General features: G+C 39.7%; 1 protein-coding gene across 1 annotated transcript; it reads right to left on the reverse strand.

Annotated features, from left to right (window-relative positions):
- Positions 1-1,931: 1,931 nt before the first annotated feature.
- Positions 1,932-2,459, reverse strand: LOC149177743 (uncharacterized). Its single transcript, XM_089421869.1, has one exon. It carries the CDS (start codon positions 2,457-2,459, stop codon positions 1,932-1,934), a length of 528 nt encoding a protein of 175 aa, XP_089277995.1.
- Positions 2,460-18,159: the final 15,700 nt, after the last annotated feature.

The following is an 18,159-nucleotide window of genomic DNA, read 5'->3' on the forward strand; positions in this document are numbered from 1 at the left end:
CCAGCTTGGATACTTGACGTATACTTTCTTTCCCATGAAGTATACATCGTATCCCTTGTCCTGTAACTGGGACACTGAAATCAAGTTCATTCCTAATCTTGGAACATGCAGAACATTGGTGGCTCAGACGCTGGTCCCTATTTCTGCCTGAAATGCGATGGTGCCTCCCCCTACTGGAGTACATTTCATTATGTTTCCCATAGTGATTTGGAAGTCCATTTGTTCTTCTTGATAGCTCGAGAAATGTTCTCGTACTCCAGTCATATGGGCTGAAGCCCCGCTATCAATGTACCAAACATCTGTTGACGCTGAATATGCTAAGCATGCGAATTCTTCATCTAATCTGGTAGATAACTCTGAGATACTTTGAGTATCCATATTGTGCCAATTTTTGACGCTAACATGTCCCAACAACTGCTGCAAGAAAAATTGCGTCCTACCTAAGACAACCCCTCTCGTTGAATCTTCTGTTGCACTGTTCCTTCTACCACTAACAAATTTCGATTGGAAAGACTTACCTCTCTATTGACTCACTCAGACAGAGTTTTCCCACGAAATCTAATCCTCTTGGCTTTGAACTGTGCAAGCCCCTTAGAGATTCAAATTACTGCCCCTACAAGAATTTCAAATTCCTTTCTTCCTTCAACGCTGGGTCTTCTGGCTTCTTCCTTCTGCTTTCCCTTAGCTCTGATACCATGTGAAAATTTCTAAATAGAAATCCTACTACAGTGAATAATATTATTTCTTCTACTTATTATCTCAAAAATAAGTTATTCACAGTGTTCTTACAGTAAATATCGAAATATATTCTACTGCAACCTTCATAATGAAAATATTGCAAAAAGTAAATGTAAAGAAAAATACTAGCATAAATACAATCACAATGACACAGTTATTTTTGGACAATCGTCCCCAGAAAAACCCAATGTGGGAAAATCGATGCAGTGGATGAGGGTTTTATTATTCTTCAGCAAATTCTCATGTACAAATTACAACCAGCAAAATAGGAGTGAGAAATTTTACAGACGCTTCCTGACAAATTTCTGATCCAGGTGAAGTACTCCTCTTCCCCAGAATCCTTCTGCATCCCTCTACGTCAAACTTCTCACACTGGCCCAACGTCTAGCTGCCCACACAAGCTCTGCGTCAATCTGCCTCTGCATTGCCTCTTTCTGTGTCACCCTATTCCTGCTCTGCGTCTTGCTGCCTTGCACTCTTGAAAGATGTTGATGCCCTCTCTTCCTTTCTCACCTGCAACTCTCCCTCTGATTCGATTTTCTCTTGCCGAACTTCGACCAGTGAGAAAATCGATCTTACTCGGGTAACTGAGTATCTGCCTCTGGTGTGTTCTCCAAGTGCCCATCAAGCCTCCTCTTATAATCCTCTCGTTGATCAATCAACAGCCCAAATTAGATTCTAATCAATGGCTAGGATCATATTGACTTGATCTCCACCTTCTTCTAGAAGTTTCACCCATAGTTTAGATTAATACCCATTATTTATTTTAGTTTCCTAAGTTAGACTTAGGGTCCCATTAAAAATAATTAATTATTTTAATACAACTCTCTGCGGGTGGAATTTCCCAAAACAATTTCTGAGTATTGGAGAATGCATGTGTCTAAGCCTCCTTGCAAATTTTGAGACTTAGAGCACATTCGATGCTACCAGAAATCAATAGGCCCCACCTCCTCCTCCCGCCATAGGCGGACCATCATCTCCAACATCTACCTCCAGCTCCACATCGTCCTATGGCTCACTGTCAGAAAAAACCTCTATGAAGTGGGCCTTGCCCTTAGTTCATCGATGCCCAGGTGCCCACAACCCCTGGCAAGTATAAAGCACAAATTCCTCCAACGGAGGTCCCTCCGAGCCTCCAACTGTCAACACTCCTAGGTGTCTCTCTGTGGTAGGGCCCTAGTGTATCTCCCCCTCTACTGAAACACGATTCTAGGGGGTATCTGCGTCTTAGTCCTGGGCAAGGCATCTTGCAAGTCCCAGGCTCTACCAATGACGTCCTGCAATGTGGTGGGCTTGTTGGACCTCACCAAGCCCCTCAATGGCTCTGCTAGCCCCTCCAAAAACATAAAGACCCTCCTAGCCTCTGATAAGTTTGGCACCATCACTGACAATCTCATAAACTCAGAGATATAGGCCTCAACACTCCCAGTTTGCTTGAGTCGTGTTAGCTCTCCAAAGTGCTCCTCCGGATCTCTCCTCTCAAAACGCTCTTGTACCCTCTGGGTGAAATCCTCATAGGCCATAACTCTCGCATGTCCCATAGTGGACAACCCATGGAACCACCAATCATGGGCTTCCCCCTCTAAGTGCAACGTGGCAATTTTGATTGCCTCTACCTCTGTCATCTGGTTGAGTTGAAAGTAGACATCCAATTTCTCAACCCATGCCCTGGTTGAGCTCTTAGGCGAGCCATCAAAAGTTGGCATAAATAACCTCCCCATTGTGTGTTGTAGATCAGTGCCCTATGTGTAGCCTCCTCCACTCTGTCCCCTGCTCCTATTGTTGCCTTTAAGCTAACAAAAGTCCTTGAAAGTGATGGCCTCTCTGAAATCAGACCCATGGGACTAATACTCCACAAAATAGTCCCCCGTGGGCATCTCCTCCTACCCTTGCAGCCCTCCAACTTCTGATGCTAGAAATGTGGGGATGGTTGACCTGGGTGGTGTGCTAGAAACAAGAGGTAGATTTGCTACATGGTGGTGCGAAGTCCCTGAGCCTTCACCCAAATGAGTTTCTCCGTGAATCCCCTTGCCCTTGTTGTTGCTGCAGTTTTGCTGCCTCAGTTCATCAATGCCCCTACATAAATCTTTGATGGCCTTCAAAATATGTTGAGCGAACTCCTATTCTTTACTCATCTTATCTCCCTCATTATCCCCCATGTTTGGCCTCTGAACCTTCGATTCAACCGTTACTGGATCAGGAGAAATTTGTAGTTGCCTCTCTCTGCTTCTATACCTTTGCGTTCTGTAAGTAACGTTATGCTTATTCTCTAGTGTCATAGACTAATAGCTGCTCCCACAGGCTAAGCCAAGACTATGAGCATTGATACCAATGTAATATCTCTAAGGGAAATTTACAGCAATAAACAAATAATACATAGTAAAAACACAGATAAGATTTTCACACCTATTAAACACTAGGAAATGCACCAAAAACTGCGCAGTACCGAGCTATTTTATTATAAAAAGATGGGATACAATAGAAGCTCGGAATGTATGCACTTGGGCTTGCCCTTGGCAAGCTAACAAGGCCCAGGTGATGAAATCAGCTGCTCCACTGCTAGGAAGTGACCCCGACAATTTCTCTATGCTGCTCCCTCAGAAACTGCACCGCTGGCTGTAGGAAATGGTTGATTTGGACCTCCCCTAGTGCTCAGAAAATTCTAGGAAATTAACCTCGGTCTCCCCACAAATAACCCACCAAAACCCAAAAAGGGTTTGGCCAAATGCAGACCTTCGAAATTTGCCCCAAATTCTACGCTCCTCTCAATTGCTGGCCAAATAGACTCTCTGGGAAACGTCACTGTTTGTGGGCTCCAAAATGGCTGCTAAGACCAACAAAATTCCCTCTAGGGATCCCTCTCAAGCATCAACTCGCACCAGCCCCCGAAAAGGCTTCATCCTAGCTCCCACATGTGGAAAGAAATTAGCTTTGCACAGGCCAACACAATCCCTATTGATGGCACTTTGTGCCCAACAATTCCCCACAAGTTCGTGCTCTCCTATCACCCCAATCCTTCAACAAATTGTGGTCCCAATTAACCCTGGAAAGCTCAATGAAACTCCAGCTCCAAAGACAACTCCTCTAAGTGGAGCGTATTTCCCTTCCTGTGCCAAAACTGCTGAAGAAACTCCACGAAATGCTTATCAAACTCTTATACATCTCCCAAAACATAGTGTAGATCACCTCCTTGGGTTGGCACTTGAAGTCCACCTAAGGTAGCATGAGATTCTCGCTTGAAAATCTCGTGTGCTTAACAGCACTGTGAAAATTCCAAACTGGAACCCTATTGCAGCAACTAGAAATTATTCTCCTAATTGTTAATTTTATTTAACAATTTATTTGTTGTTTGCCACTGCAAATACGGAATAAATCACACTACAACCTTCACAAATAAAACTGCGGAAGAATAAAACGTTGGAAGAAATGCTAATGCACACACATAAAAATAACACAATTGTTTTTGGACAGAAGTCCCCGGAAAAACCCAACTTGGGAAAACCAGTGCAGCAATGAGGGTTCGATTATTATGCAGCAATGAGAAAATCTGAGTACAACCTAGATGCCTAAAACTGGCAATCCATAGCAAGAAAATCTAGGAAAAATACTTAAGGGAATTTCCTTTCTCCCGTAGGCAATCTCTGGCAAGACTTGCCTTCAAAAAACCTGACCCTCTAACACTCTGTGTCAGCCTCTGCATTCTACTACGTAGACTGTTGGACGTCAAGCCTCCAACCATCCTCTGATGAAGTTGTTATGCCGCCAGCTATTGAGGAAATCATCTCTCCGGCCTTCTGGAACCTCTGCCCAGCATATGGAACTGAGAACAATTTTTCTCACCAGCAAATCAATCTGCCTTGCTGAAGCTACTACGCAGAGCCTCTACGCTACCTCTCTAAGATAACTCAACCCTCTTGTTGTTGCCTCTCTGGATCTGGAAATCTTTCCTCCAAACTCATTGTCCTTGGCCCTCTCACACTACTTCAATCTCTATCCCTCTCTGGCAACTGACTACTGCTACTCTGGAAATCGATCTGCTCAGAAATCGAACCCCACAAGTGTCTTTTGCATCACCACATCAATCTCCTTTATAATCTTATGTTGGAGCACTAATGACCAATATTAAAACTTAATCAATGGCTAGGACCATCTCTGGATCAATCCGTGTGAGTTTCTAGATGATTCTCACCTTGACTTAATTAAGACTGATTAATTAACCATATTCCCTAAGTTTTATACTTAGGAAATATTTAAAAATTGATTAATAATCTAATTAAGTCATTTCTAGGCAGAGTTTTCATAAACGATTTATGGGGTTTGGAGATCTCATGTATTCTGGGCTCTCCACAAAATTTCAAGGCTAGAACACATCTGATGCTACAAAACTAACACTCCCTCTTAGCGAGGAATGTGTTTTAGTGCTACTGCACACCCTGTAGTAGCACCTTGTCTCTGCGTCATCTTCTATCACACTGCTGATGTCTGGCTATACTGCCCACCAACCATTGTACAACTCTAATATACTTTGCATCTGTGTTGCTGTTGACCCTGCTGTAATGCTTCCAACACTACATCTGCATTGCAACTTCCTCTCATCTCTTGTTGCTGCAATTGCAACATCTGCAATTGAAAAGCATCCAAAACACCGAATCAACTGTGATCAGTATAATACATCTGTCACCCAAGTCTTTGACTATTGCTAGTATCTGCACTGTCACTGAGGAATCTTCATTGTTGCTGACTCTGCACTGTGCCAACAACACTAGTTCCAACTCTGCACTACGCTCCCCAGCATCTGACAGCAACTAGTATCTACAACTGTCACTCTGGCATCTGACTGCATCAACTGTCACTAATCCATCCTGCTACTGAATATTATGGGCCCCCGTAGCAAGGTATTGATCCATGAGGTGGACTCCTCAATGGCCCTACCCAATCTCTGTAGTTCTTTGGGACTACAGTACCAAATCTCCCCACCTCACGCCTGGAGGTATATCTGCAAACATGGCGAAGTCTTCCTCCAACTTGGAGGACAATCTGTCAATCTCAGTTGAAGCTACCTGCTTGTCTTGCTTCTCCTCCTTGTCCTTCTTCCTGAGAGGACACTAGGTACTCTAGTGACCGAGCTCACCACACTTGAAGCACTTGACCTTTGACAGGTCCTTCTTCTTCTACCTCTGTTACTCTTGTCCCTGACTGGGACCCTTTGATGTGAGGGCCACATTCTCTTCCTCCTTCACCTGCTTCGATCCGCTGCTGCTACCACTGATGGAGCTCTTTAGAAGAGCTCACCTCAATTCCTCCTATTGCAAGTCATACCACATCCCGTCCCGGTCTGGTAACTTGTCTCCGCCCAATATGCTTTGGACAAAGACCTGCCAATCCTCGGAGACACTGTTAAGTGCCAATCTCGCTAACTCTGTGGGTTGAGGCACTGCCCCAACAACTGACAACTAGTCTCGGACCTCCTGAATCTTAGTAAGGAAGGGGTCTATGCCGTCCTCTTTCTGCATCTAGATGAGCCTCAACTTCTCCTCAAGGTACATCTTCCGTTTCTCGAAAGTACCCTGATACAACGTGGCGAGAGCATCCCACATCTGCTTGGTCGTATCTTTGCCAACTATATGTGAAACAACATGATCCCAGACTCCATTTAGGATCAACCGTTTTGCCCATGTCATCTCCTTCCTATACTCTTCCAGCTGATCTGCATCCATGGGAACTTCTACCACTGCATCAATATAGGCTTTCAAGCCATATTCATATAGAAGGAAGGACATCCTTGCCTTCCAGATGACGTAGTTGGAAGCTCCATCCAACCTGTTGTGATCACGAAGCCTAGCAGTGGCCATCTCAATGAACTGTTGAAAAATTCTTCTTTCTTTCTGCTACTCTGCTATCGCACTCCCTTCTGGAGTGAGAAGATCTACAAGGAAAAATCGAACTTCTTGAGACTAGAAGTTCCCTAAGGAAAATTTTCCCTCTGTGTGTGCTCTTCTTCCTTCCACCCGACGTTGGCTCTGCTCTAGCAAACTGTTGCAAAAACCACTGCGTCCAGCTAGAGATCTGCTCAACGAAAAATCTGAGTTGCTCCCTCTGCCTCTGGAATCACTCGATCTAGAAAGATCGAATTTTTTTGCCCCATTCAGAAAAATTGAACCTCCACAAGTAACTCGTCCTCCTGGCAGAATGATTGCACTACCCTTGGGAATTTCGGCCTGCTGCCAACAATGAGCAGCAAAATCCCTTCTCTCTTCCCCTTTGAGCTCTCAGGCTGATCAACTACGCTCTGATACCATGTGAAAATTCCAAACTGGAACCCTATTGCAGCAACTAGAAGTTATTCTCCTAATTGTTAATTTTATTTAACAATTTATTTGTTGTTTGCTATGGTATCGAATAAATCACACTGCAACCTTCATAAATAAAACTGCGGAAGAATAAAATGCTAGAAGAAATGCTAGCACACATAAAAATAAAAAAAAAAAATTTGGACATGTTGACCACTACTGGTCAACTTCCCATGCGGTACACCCTCTTTTCTTGGCAGAAAGAGATAGCACCTGAACGACGTGTCCGTGCCAGCCTACAGTCATCAGCAGCTTGATCATTTCAATTGTAAACCCAGTCTGCATGTATGAATTGTAAATAATCTAAGCAGATCAGAGTCATGTATGTAAAATTGCCTAGGTGGACCTAACTTTCTATGATAATCTATGTCCCGGAAGGTTTTTCGTCTCACCGATCCATGGATCGGCAGAGTTTTCCTTCAAACCTGACCCCAAAGCCGGGATGGATTTTGTCATTAGAACTTTAGAAGAATCCTAGTGTGTTAATCTGCTAGATTATAGTTGTGTCGCAGAACTGGGTGATTTATGAGGGTCTGTATTAAGTGGGTTTGTCCCCTTGAGATGTAAATTGTAAAAAGTCATCATGAAACGTGTCTTGAGGGTCGAAAAATGTTTTAAATCCCCTCGTGAGTCCTAAGTCCTAGGTCCTAGGTGATGTTTCCAAAGGGTTAGTTCGATGATCCATTTAAAAAAATGAAATAAAATAATAAAATAAATAAAAATTAAGAAATTTAAAAAATTTAAAAAAAAAAAAAATTTAAAAAAAAAATAAATAATAAAAAATTTAAAAATTTAATAAAAAATTAAAAAATTTAATAAAAAAATAATAAAAAATTTAAAAAAAAAAATTTAAAATTTAAAAAATAATAATAAAATAATAAATAATAAGAAATTTAAAAAAATTTAAAAAATAATAATAAAAAATTAATTGAATAAATCGACGGATGAGATCAAGAGATGTATTGATCCTCATCAACGGTCGAGATCATTTTTACATGGATCAATCGAACTAGCCGTTGGAGCATTTCCTTTAAATAGGGTGCTAGGAGTCATTTTCAGATCATTCGATCTGCGAGTCAGTACTGAAAAAGCTCTCGTGTAATCTGATTTCTGGTTAATAAAAGAAGACTTTGGGGTCCATATCTTGCTGGTGTTACTCTCTTAAAATGCTGTGAGATTGTTTCATTTTCTGCATATGTTATTTTCAGCCGTTAATAATAGCTTTTCGTAGAGTATTGTGAGCACAGGTATCTTGTTCACTTGCTGGGGTTTGGGTGCTGTTAGGGTTTCTGAAGTAATGGTAGGTATCTCCATTACTTCCTGAGATCTAGCAGCATTTTGCCCTCTTTATTGACAGTTGTTTTGGGCTGTGCAGAAAACATCATTGAAGGAAATTTTGTGGGCGTTCGGGGAAGTTCTCGGCTGAACCAACCAACTCCCGCAAGCATTTTGTGTTGAGCCCAGTTGGATTTGATCCTAGGTCTATCATTCGGTTTATTTTTTCTAATTTGCATGGGAGATTTTCTGAAGTTCTTCACAGTGACAATCTGAAATCTTTGTTTCTTTAAAATATCTCGTGCTTACTGCTGAATCTGCCTTTTAAGGGGCCACATTTGTAAATTAATCAGTTGTTTAGGGTTTCAAATTTTTCTAATCTAGGGTTTTAGATTTCTTTGCTTTATGCGATTTTGATTAGGGTTTTCAGTGATTTTGTCCTTTTCAGGTTACCAGAAACAATGACATGAACCAGTGATCGGCAAGCTAGCGAACCTGTGGACTCGCATGCCTTTCGATACTACGCAGTCACTTATGCATTATTATCATGAAAGTCAAATCTGTATCATGTTAATGGAATTGATCAGTGAGGGTGTCACGGCATAATCTCTCCTCCAAAACCGCTGACAAATTCTCTGCATTAATTAAAGACAGAAGGTGATATCCTGAAAACGTGGTGGTATCGAATTTTTTAACATGCTGGCAGCAGGGTAAGTCCAAGCTTCATCGATCCTCAGCACGCCCAAAATCGATTCACTGCATCCATATCGAACCTGCATTCTACAGCTATCTGCAAAGACTATCGGCTAGCGATTGTCATTTGTCATTTCATAGCTGCTATTACGCGCCTCAGGTAAAATCTAAAATCGTGAGCCATCCGCCTTTTGAGCATTGTAATTTCTGAGTGTTATCTCCACCAAATCTGCCGTGACCCTGCATCCGTTCAAACAAACAAGCAGAAAATCGTTGAAATCTCCAGAAGGCACGATCAGATGCTTCACGTGAGTAAATTTATGTGGATTGTGCGTTAAAGGGTATTCTGCGCAGTTTTCAGGGTATCCGCAGACAGATTTGTTTCAGGTAAGCCTCAAATTGATTTCGGTTTCTTTCCCTGCCGCCGTCGACTATGTCTGAAGCCCGATCATATCCCTGAGTTTTGAGTTTCGGTAAGGTCAATTTTTTTTTTATTATTGTTTCATTTTTTGTTTATTTTCCAGTCGTTAGCATAGTGTTAGTATAGTATATAGTTAGCATAGCAATAGTTGCGATTTTCATTTCTTTTAGATTTTAATGGTCTTTTAATTAAGTTTTTCGTTTTAGATTTTAATTTAATAAAAAAAAACTCATAAAAAGGGTTAAAAATAAAAATAAAAAAAAAGGTTAGCGTAGGTCTAGGCTTGGGTTAGAATTTAATTTTAGATTTAAAATTTTAGATTTGAATTTAAATTAAGGTAGATTATAATTAGATTTTAATTCCTTTAGTTTAGTTTAGATTTATTTTGTTAGTTTTTAATATATTAGCCTTAGTTTTATTTTTTATTTTAAAGAGTTTAGATTTAGGTTCTTTTAGATTTAAATTTTATGAAAAATAAAAAATAAAAAGATTTATTTAGATTTAGTTTTATTTTTTAAAATAGTTTAGTTTTAGACTAATTTTTTAGATTTCATTTTTTAAATTTTGTTTAAAAAAAAAAAAAAAATTGGAATTTTTTCTTTGTCAGATCCAGTTATTTTTCGGGAATTATTATTTTTCACGCTGAGATCTGAATTTTCAAGTCGAGATGCGAAGTTGACATATGATTGTTGTTCATGGTTCATGTTTCTATATCATTTAACAAGTAATCGTTTTTATAATCATCTCTTAAGGCACTGGTCTGCTTCATTAATTAAATCCATCAAGTGCTTTTATATCGTATCTCGTGTCTCCCAACCAACTGGTCGACGGTTGGTCTTCATCATCCCACTGGGACTACCCCCCTTAGCCGCGGGAGACAGGCTTAAACGGAGGGATCGGGGATCAGAGTGACAGCCCCCGGTCTGAGCGTTGTCGTGTCAATCTGCGCGACAACATTTTTTGGCGCCGTTGCCGGGGATAGAGTTTTTCTGTCCTTGGTTCTTACATTTCAAGCTTTTCTGTGTCTAACTTCTTGTTCAAGTGGCGACTCCACTTCCTATATTATCTGCAAGAGTGTACACTAGAAGACATCCAAGCAGTCTGTGCAACCCCACTCCTGATCCTGAAAAGGTTTACAGGGTGCGATCACACAAACTTGCTTCTCGTACACTCCTTGCAAATCTTGGACAAGAAGCCCTTTCCGATATTCATTTGCTCTTTAAGGGTCAAGTTAGGCGCAGCACCATGAGTCTGTATGCCCCTTGTGATTTTTCTAACATTCCTGGATCCCCCAATGCTATTCCATCTGTTGGGTTAGATAAATTGCCTAATTTTCAAGGGGATAATGCCATTACTGTTAATTCCCACTTGCGAGATTTCAATATATGGATGGCTAAGTATGCTAGATCTCCTGATTTTGATCATGAAGATGTCAGGATGTCTCTTTTTATCTTGACTCTAGCAGGTGATGCTTATGACTGGTTTACAGAAAAACCTCCAAATTCATTTAACTCTTTACAATCAATCATAAATTCATTTAGAGAAAAATATGGAGATAAGAGAGAGGGAAGACATCTTGTAAGAGCTCTTACTCTAATAAAAAAGAGAGAGGATGAAAATGTTGAAGAATTTAATAGAAGGTTTAATGGTATTATTAGAGAATTACCTCAAGACTATAAACCTACAGATAAAACTCTCCAAGATTTTTACATTGATGCCTTTGGTCCTGAACCATCTTATGAGTTAAGGCGTGCTAAACTTACTGATTATCGAGATTGCCAAGCCTTAGCTATAGAGCTTGAAAAGGACAAGGCAGCTTCTGGGAAGTCTGAAATCCCAGGTTTTGATAGGGCTGCTACGAAACTAAAGGAACCTAAGGGAAAAGCAGTCCAAGAGCCAGAAAGTGAGCTTGTTCTTAAATTGCTTCAAAAAATTGAAACTATGGAAATTAATCATAATAAGGAGATAAACACTTTGCAGAATAGATTGATTCAGATGGAAAGAACACAATCGCAAAATTTTCAGCCTCGAAATAATAATAACAAAAATAATAATTGGCAAAGAAGGGGTCAATCTAGTGAGCAGAGACCCCCTAACCCGCTTACTAATCTGGTAGATGATGATCCTCCTTACTGTCGTGCTTGCGATGCTTTTCACGAAGAGTCCTCTTGTCTCATTATCAGAAGACTCTTGGATAATGGAATGCTTGGGACAGGTGAGCAAATAAACGTAGTAGGGAGCAAGTTTCCTGTGCCCATGAATGATTGGATAGAGATTAAGGAAAGGAGCTATGATGTTATGGATCCTTCATCTGCTTTTAGTATTAATAACCTTGAAAATGAAGATGACATTTTGGCTAGGTTATATGGTGAGAAACCCTCTCCTGAGAAAATTTTAGAAATTGCTAGAGATAGGGGTTTGACATACCAAAGAAGGGATAAAGATCAGAACGGGAATCAAATTCCCCCTCGAACTTTAAACCCTGGCATAAACTCTGGAATAGATGTTGATTTGGGAAGTTGGTTTAACAATGCAAAAATCTGGGTTCCTGTATCTGAGATCGCTAAGATCCCTTCCCAAAAAGACAAGTTACTAAAGGCAATTCAGGGTCCTCAAGTCAACACTTCTCAGCAGAAGATTCGCGAGGTTGACTATCATGATGCTCCTATTTATCTGCAAAGCGTAGATGCTAATAACAAAGATCATCAACCCTTCTTTATCACCTTATTAGTCAACGGGTATAAATTGAATAACTGCATGTTGGATTCAGGCGCATCTGCTTGCGTTATGACTAAAAGGGTCATGGAACAGCTTAACTTAAGAGTTTCTAGACCCTACTATAATATATGTGCTATGGATTCTAAGAAAATCGAAGTACATGGTTTAATCAAGGATTTACAAGTTCACCTTTCAGTTTACCCGGACATCATGGTTGTTATGGATATCGTTGTCGTTGATGTACCTGATGCTTGGGGTATGCTGTTATCTAGAAAGTGGGCCTCTGATCTAGGAGGAAGCATTCAGATGAATTGGTCATATGCTATGATTCCTTCTCCTAGCGGTGATGGTTTTGTTAGGCTAAATAGAGAGCCCGAGAGGAAATTTCATGTTGAAAATCCTAAGAAGCCTCATAATGAAATAATTAGGGAGCAATCTGACATCGGGAACTATTCTATCATGTCTAATTTCATAATTCCTCCCGATGATAAGGTAAAAAATCTTAAAGATGAAGTCTGGTATATGTACTTCGATGGTGCGTTCTCTCGTCATGGTAAAGGTGCGGGAGTAGTGCTTAAATCTCCCCTTGGTCACATATTCAAGTTTGCCTATCGTTTAGAATTTGAAGCAACCAACAATGTCGCTGAATACGAAGCTATATTGTTGGGTCTTGAATTGGCCAAAGCTTTGAGGATTAAATTGCTTAGCATCAAGGGGGATTCCGATCTGGTTATCATGCAACTTAAAAACAAATTCACATGTAGAAATCAGAGATTAAGAAACTATCGAAATGTTGTGTGGGATACTATGGAGCACTTCGATGCCCTTAACCTTGAAGCAATCCCTCGTGAACAAAATAGCTTGGCGGATGAGCTTGCCGTAGCTGCTACCACTTTCCAGTTGTCTGATGAATTAATTAACGATAAAATCAAAATGGAAGTAATATTTAGACCATCTGTCCCAGATAACTCGGAGCATTGGCAAGTTTTTAACGACGAAAAGCAAGTCATTCGTTTTCTCAATGGTTTGGATGAGTTTGAAGATTTTCGGATAATTTCTCAGGAGGATGGATCTTTAAATCGTGAACATATCATAAATCCTACTCCTAGAAATGTGGTTGCCTTAGAGCAACATTTTGATCGGCATGATGCCACAAAGCTTAGAGAAGAAAACAAGATGAACCCAGGCGAGTACCTCGAAATCAACATTGGAACTTCTGAAAATCCGAAAATAGTTAAAATTGGTAAAGGTACTAGTTTGGAGGAAAGGAAAAAGATAACTGATTTACTTCATGAATATAGAGATGTTTTAGCTTTTTCCTATGATGAATTAAAAGGCTATAGGGAAGATGTTATGGAGCATACTATTCCCTTAAAGGACGAAAATGCTAAACCCTTTCGGCAGAAACTTAGGCAAATTAATCCGAAATTAGCCCCCTTGGTCCAGAAAGAGCTTGCAAAGATGCTTTCAGCAGGGATCATCGCTCAAACTAGGCATTCGACATGGTGTTCGAATTTGGTGATTGTTAGGAAAAAGAACGGTTCAATAAGACTTTGTGTCGATTTTAGAAACCTTAATCTAGCATGCAAAAAGGATAATTACCCTTTGCCAAACATGGAAACTTTGTTGCAAAGAGTAACTGGGTCTGGAATGATGTCATTGCTAGATGGCTTTTCTGGGTATAATCAAGTTTGGGTGAAAAAGGAAGATCGACACAAGACCACATTTACAACACCGTGGGGTACTTTTGAATACATCAGAATGCCATTTGGGTTAACAAATGCTGGGGCTACTTTCCAGAGGGCCGTGGATTATGCCTTCAAAGGGCTGATCGGGAAAATTATCGAAATTTACCAAGACGATCTTACCGTTTTCTCTAAAGATGGTATCAGTCATATAGATCATCTTAGGAAAGTGTTCGATAGATGTAGAGAATATGGAATTTCTTTGAATCTGGCTAAATCTGTTTTTGGGGTAACAGAAGGGAAATTACTCGGTCATATCATTTCTAAGGAAGGAATCAAGATCGATCCCGAACGAGTTGAAGCGATTCAAAAGATTCCTCTCCCGCATAATCTTAAATCCCTTCAGTCTTTCCTTGGAAAGATAAATTTTATTAGAAGATTCATCCCTAATTATGTAGAAATAGCTAAGCCCATTCAAAGTCTTCTGAAGAAAGATGCAAAATTTGTCTGGCAAGAAGAGGGCAAAAGGGCTTTCCAAGAAATCAAGTCCGCTATTACAAAAGCTCCTGTCTTGGTTAGTCCTGACTATTCCAAGGATTTCATGATTTTTTCTTTCGCTTCTGAAGATACCATCGCCGGTGTTTTGCTTCAAAAGAATAAAGAGGGTCACGAGCAGCCTATTGCTTTCATGAGTAGAGCACTTCAAAACTCCGAATTGAAGTACAATACCATGGAAAAGCAGGCTTATGCCTTGGTCAAGTCTCTTAAGCATTTTAAAACTTATGTGGGTTATTCTAAGATCATTGCTTTCGTCCCACATTCTGTTGTTAAAGACATATTAACTCAAACTGATTGCTTAGGGACTCGTGCTAGGTGGGTTACTAAGATACAAGAGTACGATTTAGAAATTAGACCCACCAAGCTGATCAAAGGCCAAGGTTTAGCTCAAATATTAACAGAAAGTAATGAAAAGACTCTTGGTTTGTTTTGCCTTGACGATCTATCTTCACCAGAATTGAGGAGACTAGCAGAGCATGAATGGTATAGAGACATAGTATACTACTTAACCAATCTTGCATGTCCTAACCATTTAGTCGCTCATAAGAGAAGGGCTCTTAGACTAAAAGCCACTAATTACTGCCTTATGAAGGATGGCCTTGGATGGAGAAATCCTGAGGGCATAGTGCTTAGGTGTGTTGACGATGTTGAGTCCAAAAGATTAATCTCCGAATTTCATTCAGGATTTTGTGGTGGTCATTATGCCGCTAGAACTACCGCCCACAAAATCCTGAGAGCTGGCTATTATTGGCCTTCGATTTTTTCTGATGTGCACAAGTATGTTAGAACGTGTCAAGCCTGTCAACTGTTCACTGGGAAGCAGAAGCTTGCTGCCCTTCCTCTACAACCTGTTATTGTAGAGGCACCTTTTCAGCGTTGGGGTTTGGACTTCATAGGGAAGTTCCATGAAAATTCTAGCAATGGCTACTCTTGGATTTTGACCGCTACCGATTATTTCACTAAATGGATCGAAGCCATTCCTGCTAAGAATGCCACTGAAAAGGTGATTATGGATTTCATTGAGAATAACATCATTACTAGATTTGGTGTCCCCGCTAAGATCACTACGGACAATGCCAAGGCTTTTAGTTCTTCAGAGTTTACATCTTTTTGCTTCAAATATGGCATTGTCTTATCTCATTCGTCGAATTACTATCCTCAGGGTAATGGTTTGGCTGAATCAAGTAATAAAAATCTCATAACCATTATCAAGAAGATAGTAGGAGATAACAAGAAGTCTTGGGACAGTAAAATCAAGTATGCTTTGTGGGCAGACAGAATTACTAAGAAGAAGTCTACTGGTAAATCTCCCTTTGAATTAGTTTATGGCTTGGATGTTACCTTACCTGTGCACCTAAAATTGCCAGCCTATCAGCTTCTCCAAAATTTTTCCACTAATAAAGATGTTGTTCAGAATAGGATAGATCAGATTGTGGAATTAGATGAGGCTCGTCGGACAGCTTTTGAGGCTATATGTAAAAATCAATCTAATATTAAGAAAAGCTTTGATAAATGCTCTCGATCTAGATCTTTGCAGGTTGGAGATATGGTTTTACTCTGGGATTGCAAAAATGAAAAGCCGGGAAAACATAAGAAGTTTGATAGTTTGTGGCTGGGACCATACATCATTAGAGATATAGTCGGGCCAAACTCATTCTACTTGAGCAGATTGGATGGCGAACCACTTGATCTACCAGTGAACGGCCAAATGCTCAAGCTGTTCTTCAGAGATGATATCTGATGCCATGGAGCATCTTCTGTATTGTATTTCTATCCCTACTCCTTGTCTTTTCAGCATTTCATTTCTGTTTTTAGGATTAGATTTACTTTTCATGTTATTAGTTAGTTAATAAATGAAGAGCTTTTATCTTTCCTGTGATTAATGTATATGATGATTTTGGACGGACGCTACTTATATTTTGTTGTGTGTTGCATGGATGCAGATTCTGGATTCTCACATTCCTACAGAGCAGCAACGTGTCCCCAAGTAGAGCCAGATGTTGACCACTACTGGTCAACTTCCCATGCGGTACACCCTCTTTTCTTTGCAGAAAGAGATAGCACCTGAACGACGTGTCCGTGCCAGCCTACAGTCATCAGCAGCTTGATCATTTCAATTGTAAACCCAGTCTGCATGTATGAATTGTAAATAATCTAAGCAGATCAGAGTCATGTATGTAAAATTGCCTAGGTGGACCTAACTTTCTATGATAATCTATGTCCTGGAAGGTTTTTCGTCTCACCAATCCATGGATCGGCAGAGTTTTCCTTCAAACCTGACCCCAAAGCCGGGATGGATTTTGTCATTAGAACTTTAGAAGAATCCTAGTGTGTTAATCTGCTAGATTATAGTTGTGTCGCAGAACTGGGTGATTTATGAGGGTCTGTATTAAGTGGGTTTGTCCCCTTGAGATGTAAATTGTAAAAAGTCATCATGAAATGTGTCTTGAGGGTCGAAAAATGTTTTAAATCCCCTCGTGAGTCCTAAGTCCTAGGTCGTAGGTGATGTTTCCAAAGGGTTAGTTCGATGATCCATTTAAAAAAATGAAATAAAATAATAAAATAAATAAAAATTAAGAAATTTAAAAAATTTAAAAAAAATAAAAAAAAATAAAAAAAAAAATAATAATAAAAAATTTAATAAAAAATAATAAAAAATTAAAAAATTTAATAAAAAAATAATAAAAAATTTAAAAAAAAAATTTAAAATTTAAAAAATAATAATAAAATAATAAATAATAAGAAATTTTAAAAAATTTAAAAAATAATAATAAAAAATTAATTGAATAAATCGACGGATGAGATCAAGAGATGTCTTGATCCTCATCAACGGTCGAGATCATTTTTACATGGATCAATCGAACTAGCCGTTGGAGCATTTCCTTTAAATAGGGTGCTAGGAGTCATTTTCAGATCATTCGATCTGCGAGTCAGTACTGAAAAAGCTCTCGTGTAATCTGATTTCTGGTTAATAAAAGAAGACTTTGGGGTCCATATCTTGCTGGTGTTACTCTCTTAAAATGCTGTGAGATTGTTTCATTTTCTGCATATGTTATTTTCAACCGTTAATAATAGCTTTTCGTAGAGTATTGTGAGCACAGGTATCTTGTTCACTTGCTGGGGTTTGGGTGCTGTTAGGGTTTCTGAAGTAATGGCAGGTATCTCCATTACTTCCTGAGATCTAGCAGCATTTTGCCCTCTTTATTGACAGTTGTTTTGAGCTGTACAGAAAACATCATTGAAGGAAATTTTGTGGGCGTTCGGGGAAGTTCTCGGCTGAACCAGCCAACTCCCGCAAGCATTTTGTGTTGAGCCCAGTTGGATTTGATCCTGGGTCTATCATTCAGTTTATTTTTTCTAATTTGCATGGGAGATTTTCTGAAGTTCTTCACAGTGACAATCTGAAATCTTTGTTTCTTTAAAATATCTCGTGCTTACTGCTGAATCTGCCTTTTAAGGGGCCACATTTGTAAATTAATCAGTTGTTTAGGGTTTCAAATTTTTCTAATCTAGGGTTTTAGATTTCTTTGCTTTATGCGATTTTGATTAGGGTTTTCAGTGATTTTGTCCTTTTCAGGTTACCAGAAACAATGACATGAACCAGTGATCGGCAAGCTAGCGAACCTGTGGACTCGCATGCCTTTCGATACTACGCAGTCACTTATGCATTATTATCATGAAAGTCAAATCTGTATCATGTTAATGGAATTGATCAGTGAGG

Source organism: Pinus tabuliformis, chromosome 4_1, assembly GCF_031772625.1.
Source record: "Pinus tabuliformis cultivar Carrire ecotype Pingquan chromosome 4_1, CPIR1, whole genome shotgun sequence".
Classification (NCBI taxonomy): domain Eukaryota; kingdom Viridiplantae; phylum Streptophyta; class Pinopsida; order Pinales; family Pinaceae; genus Pinus; species Pinus tabuliformis.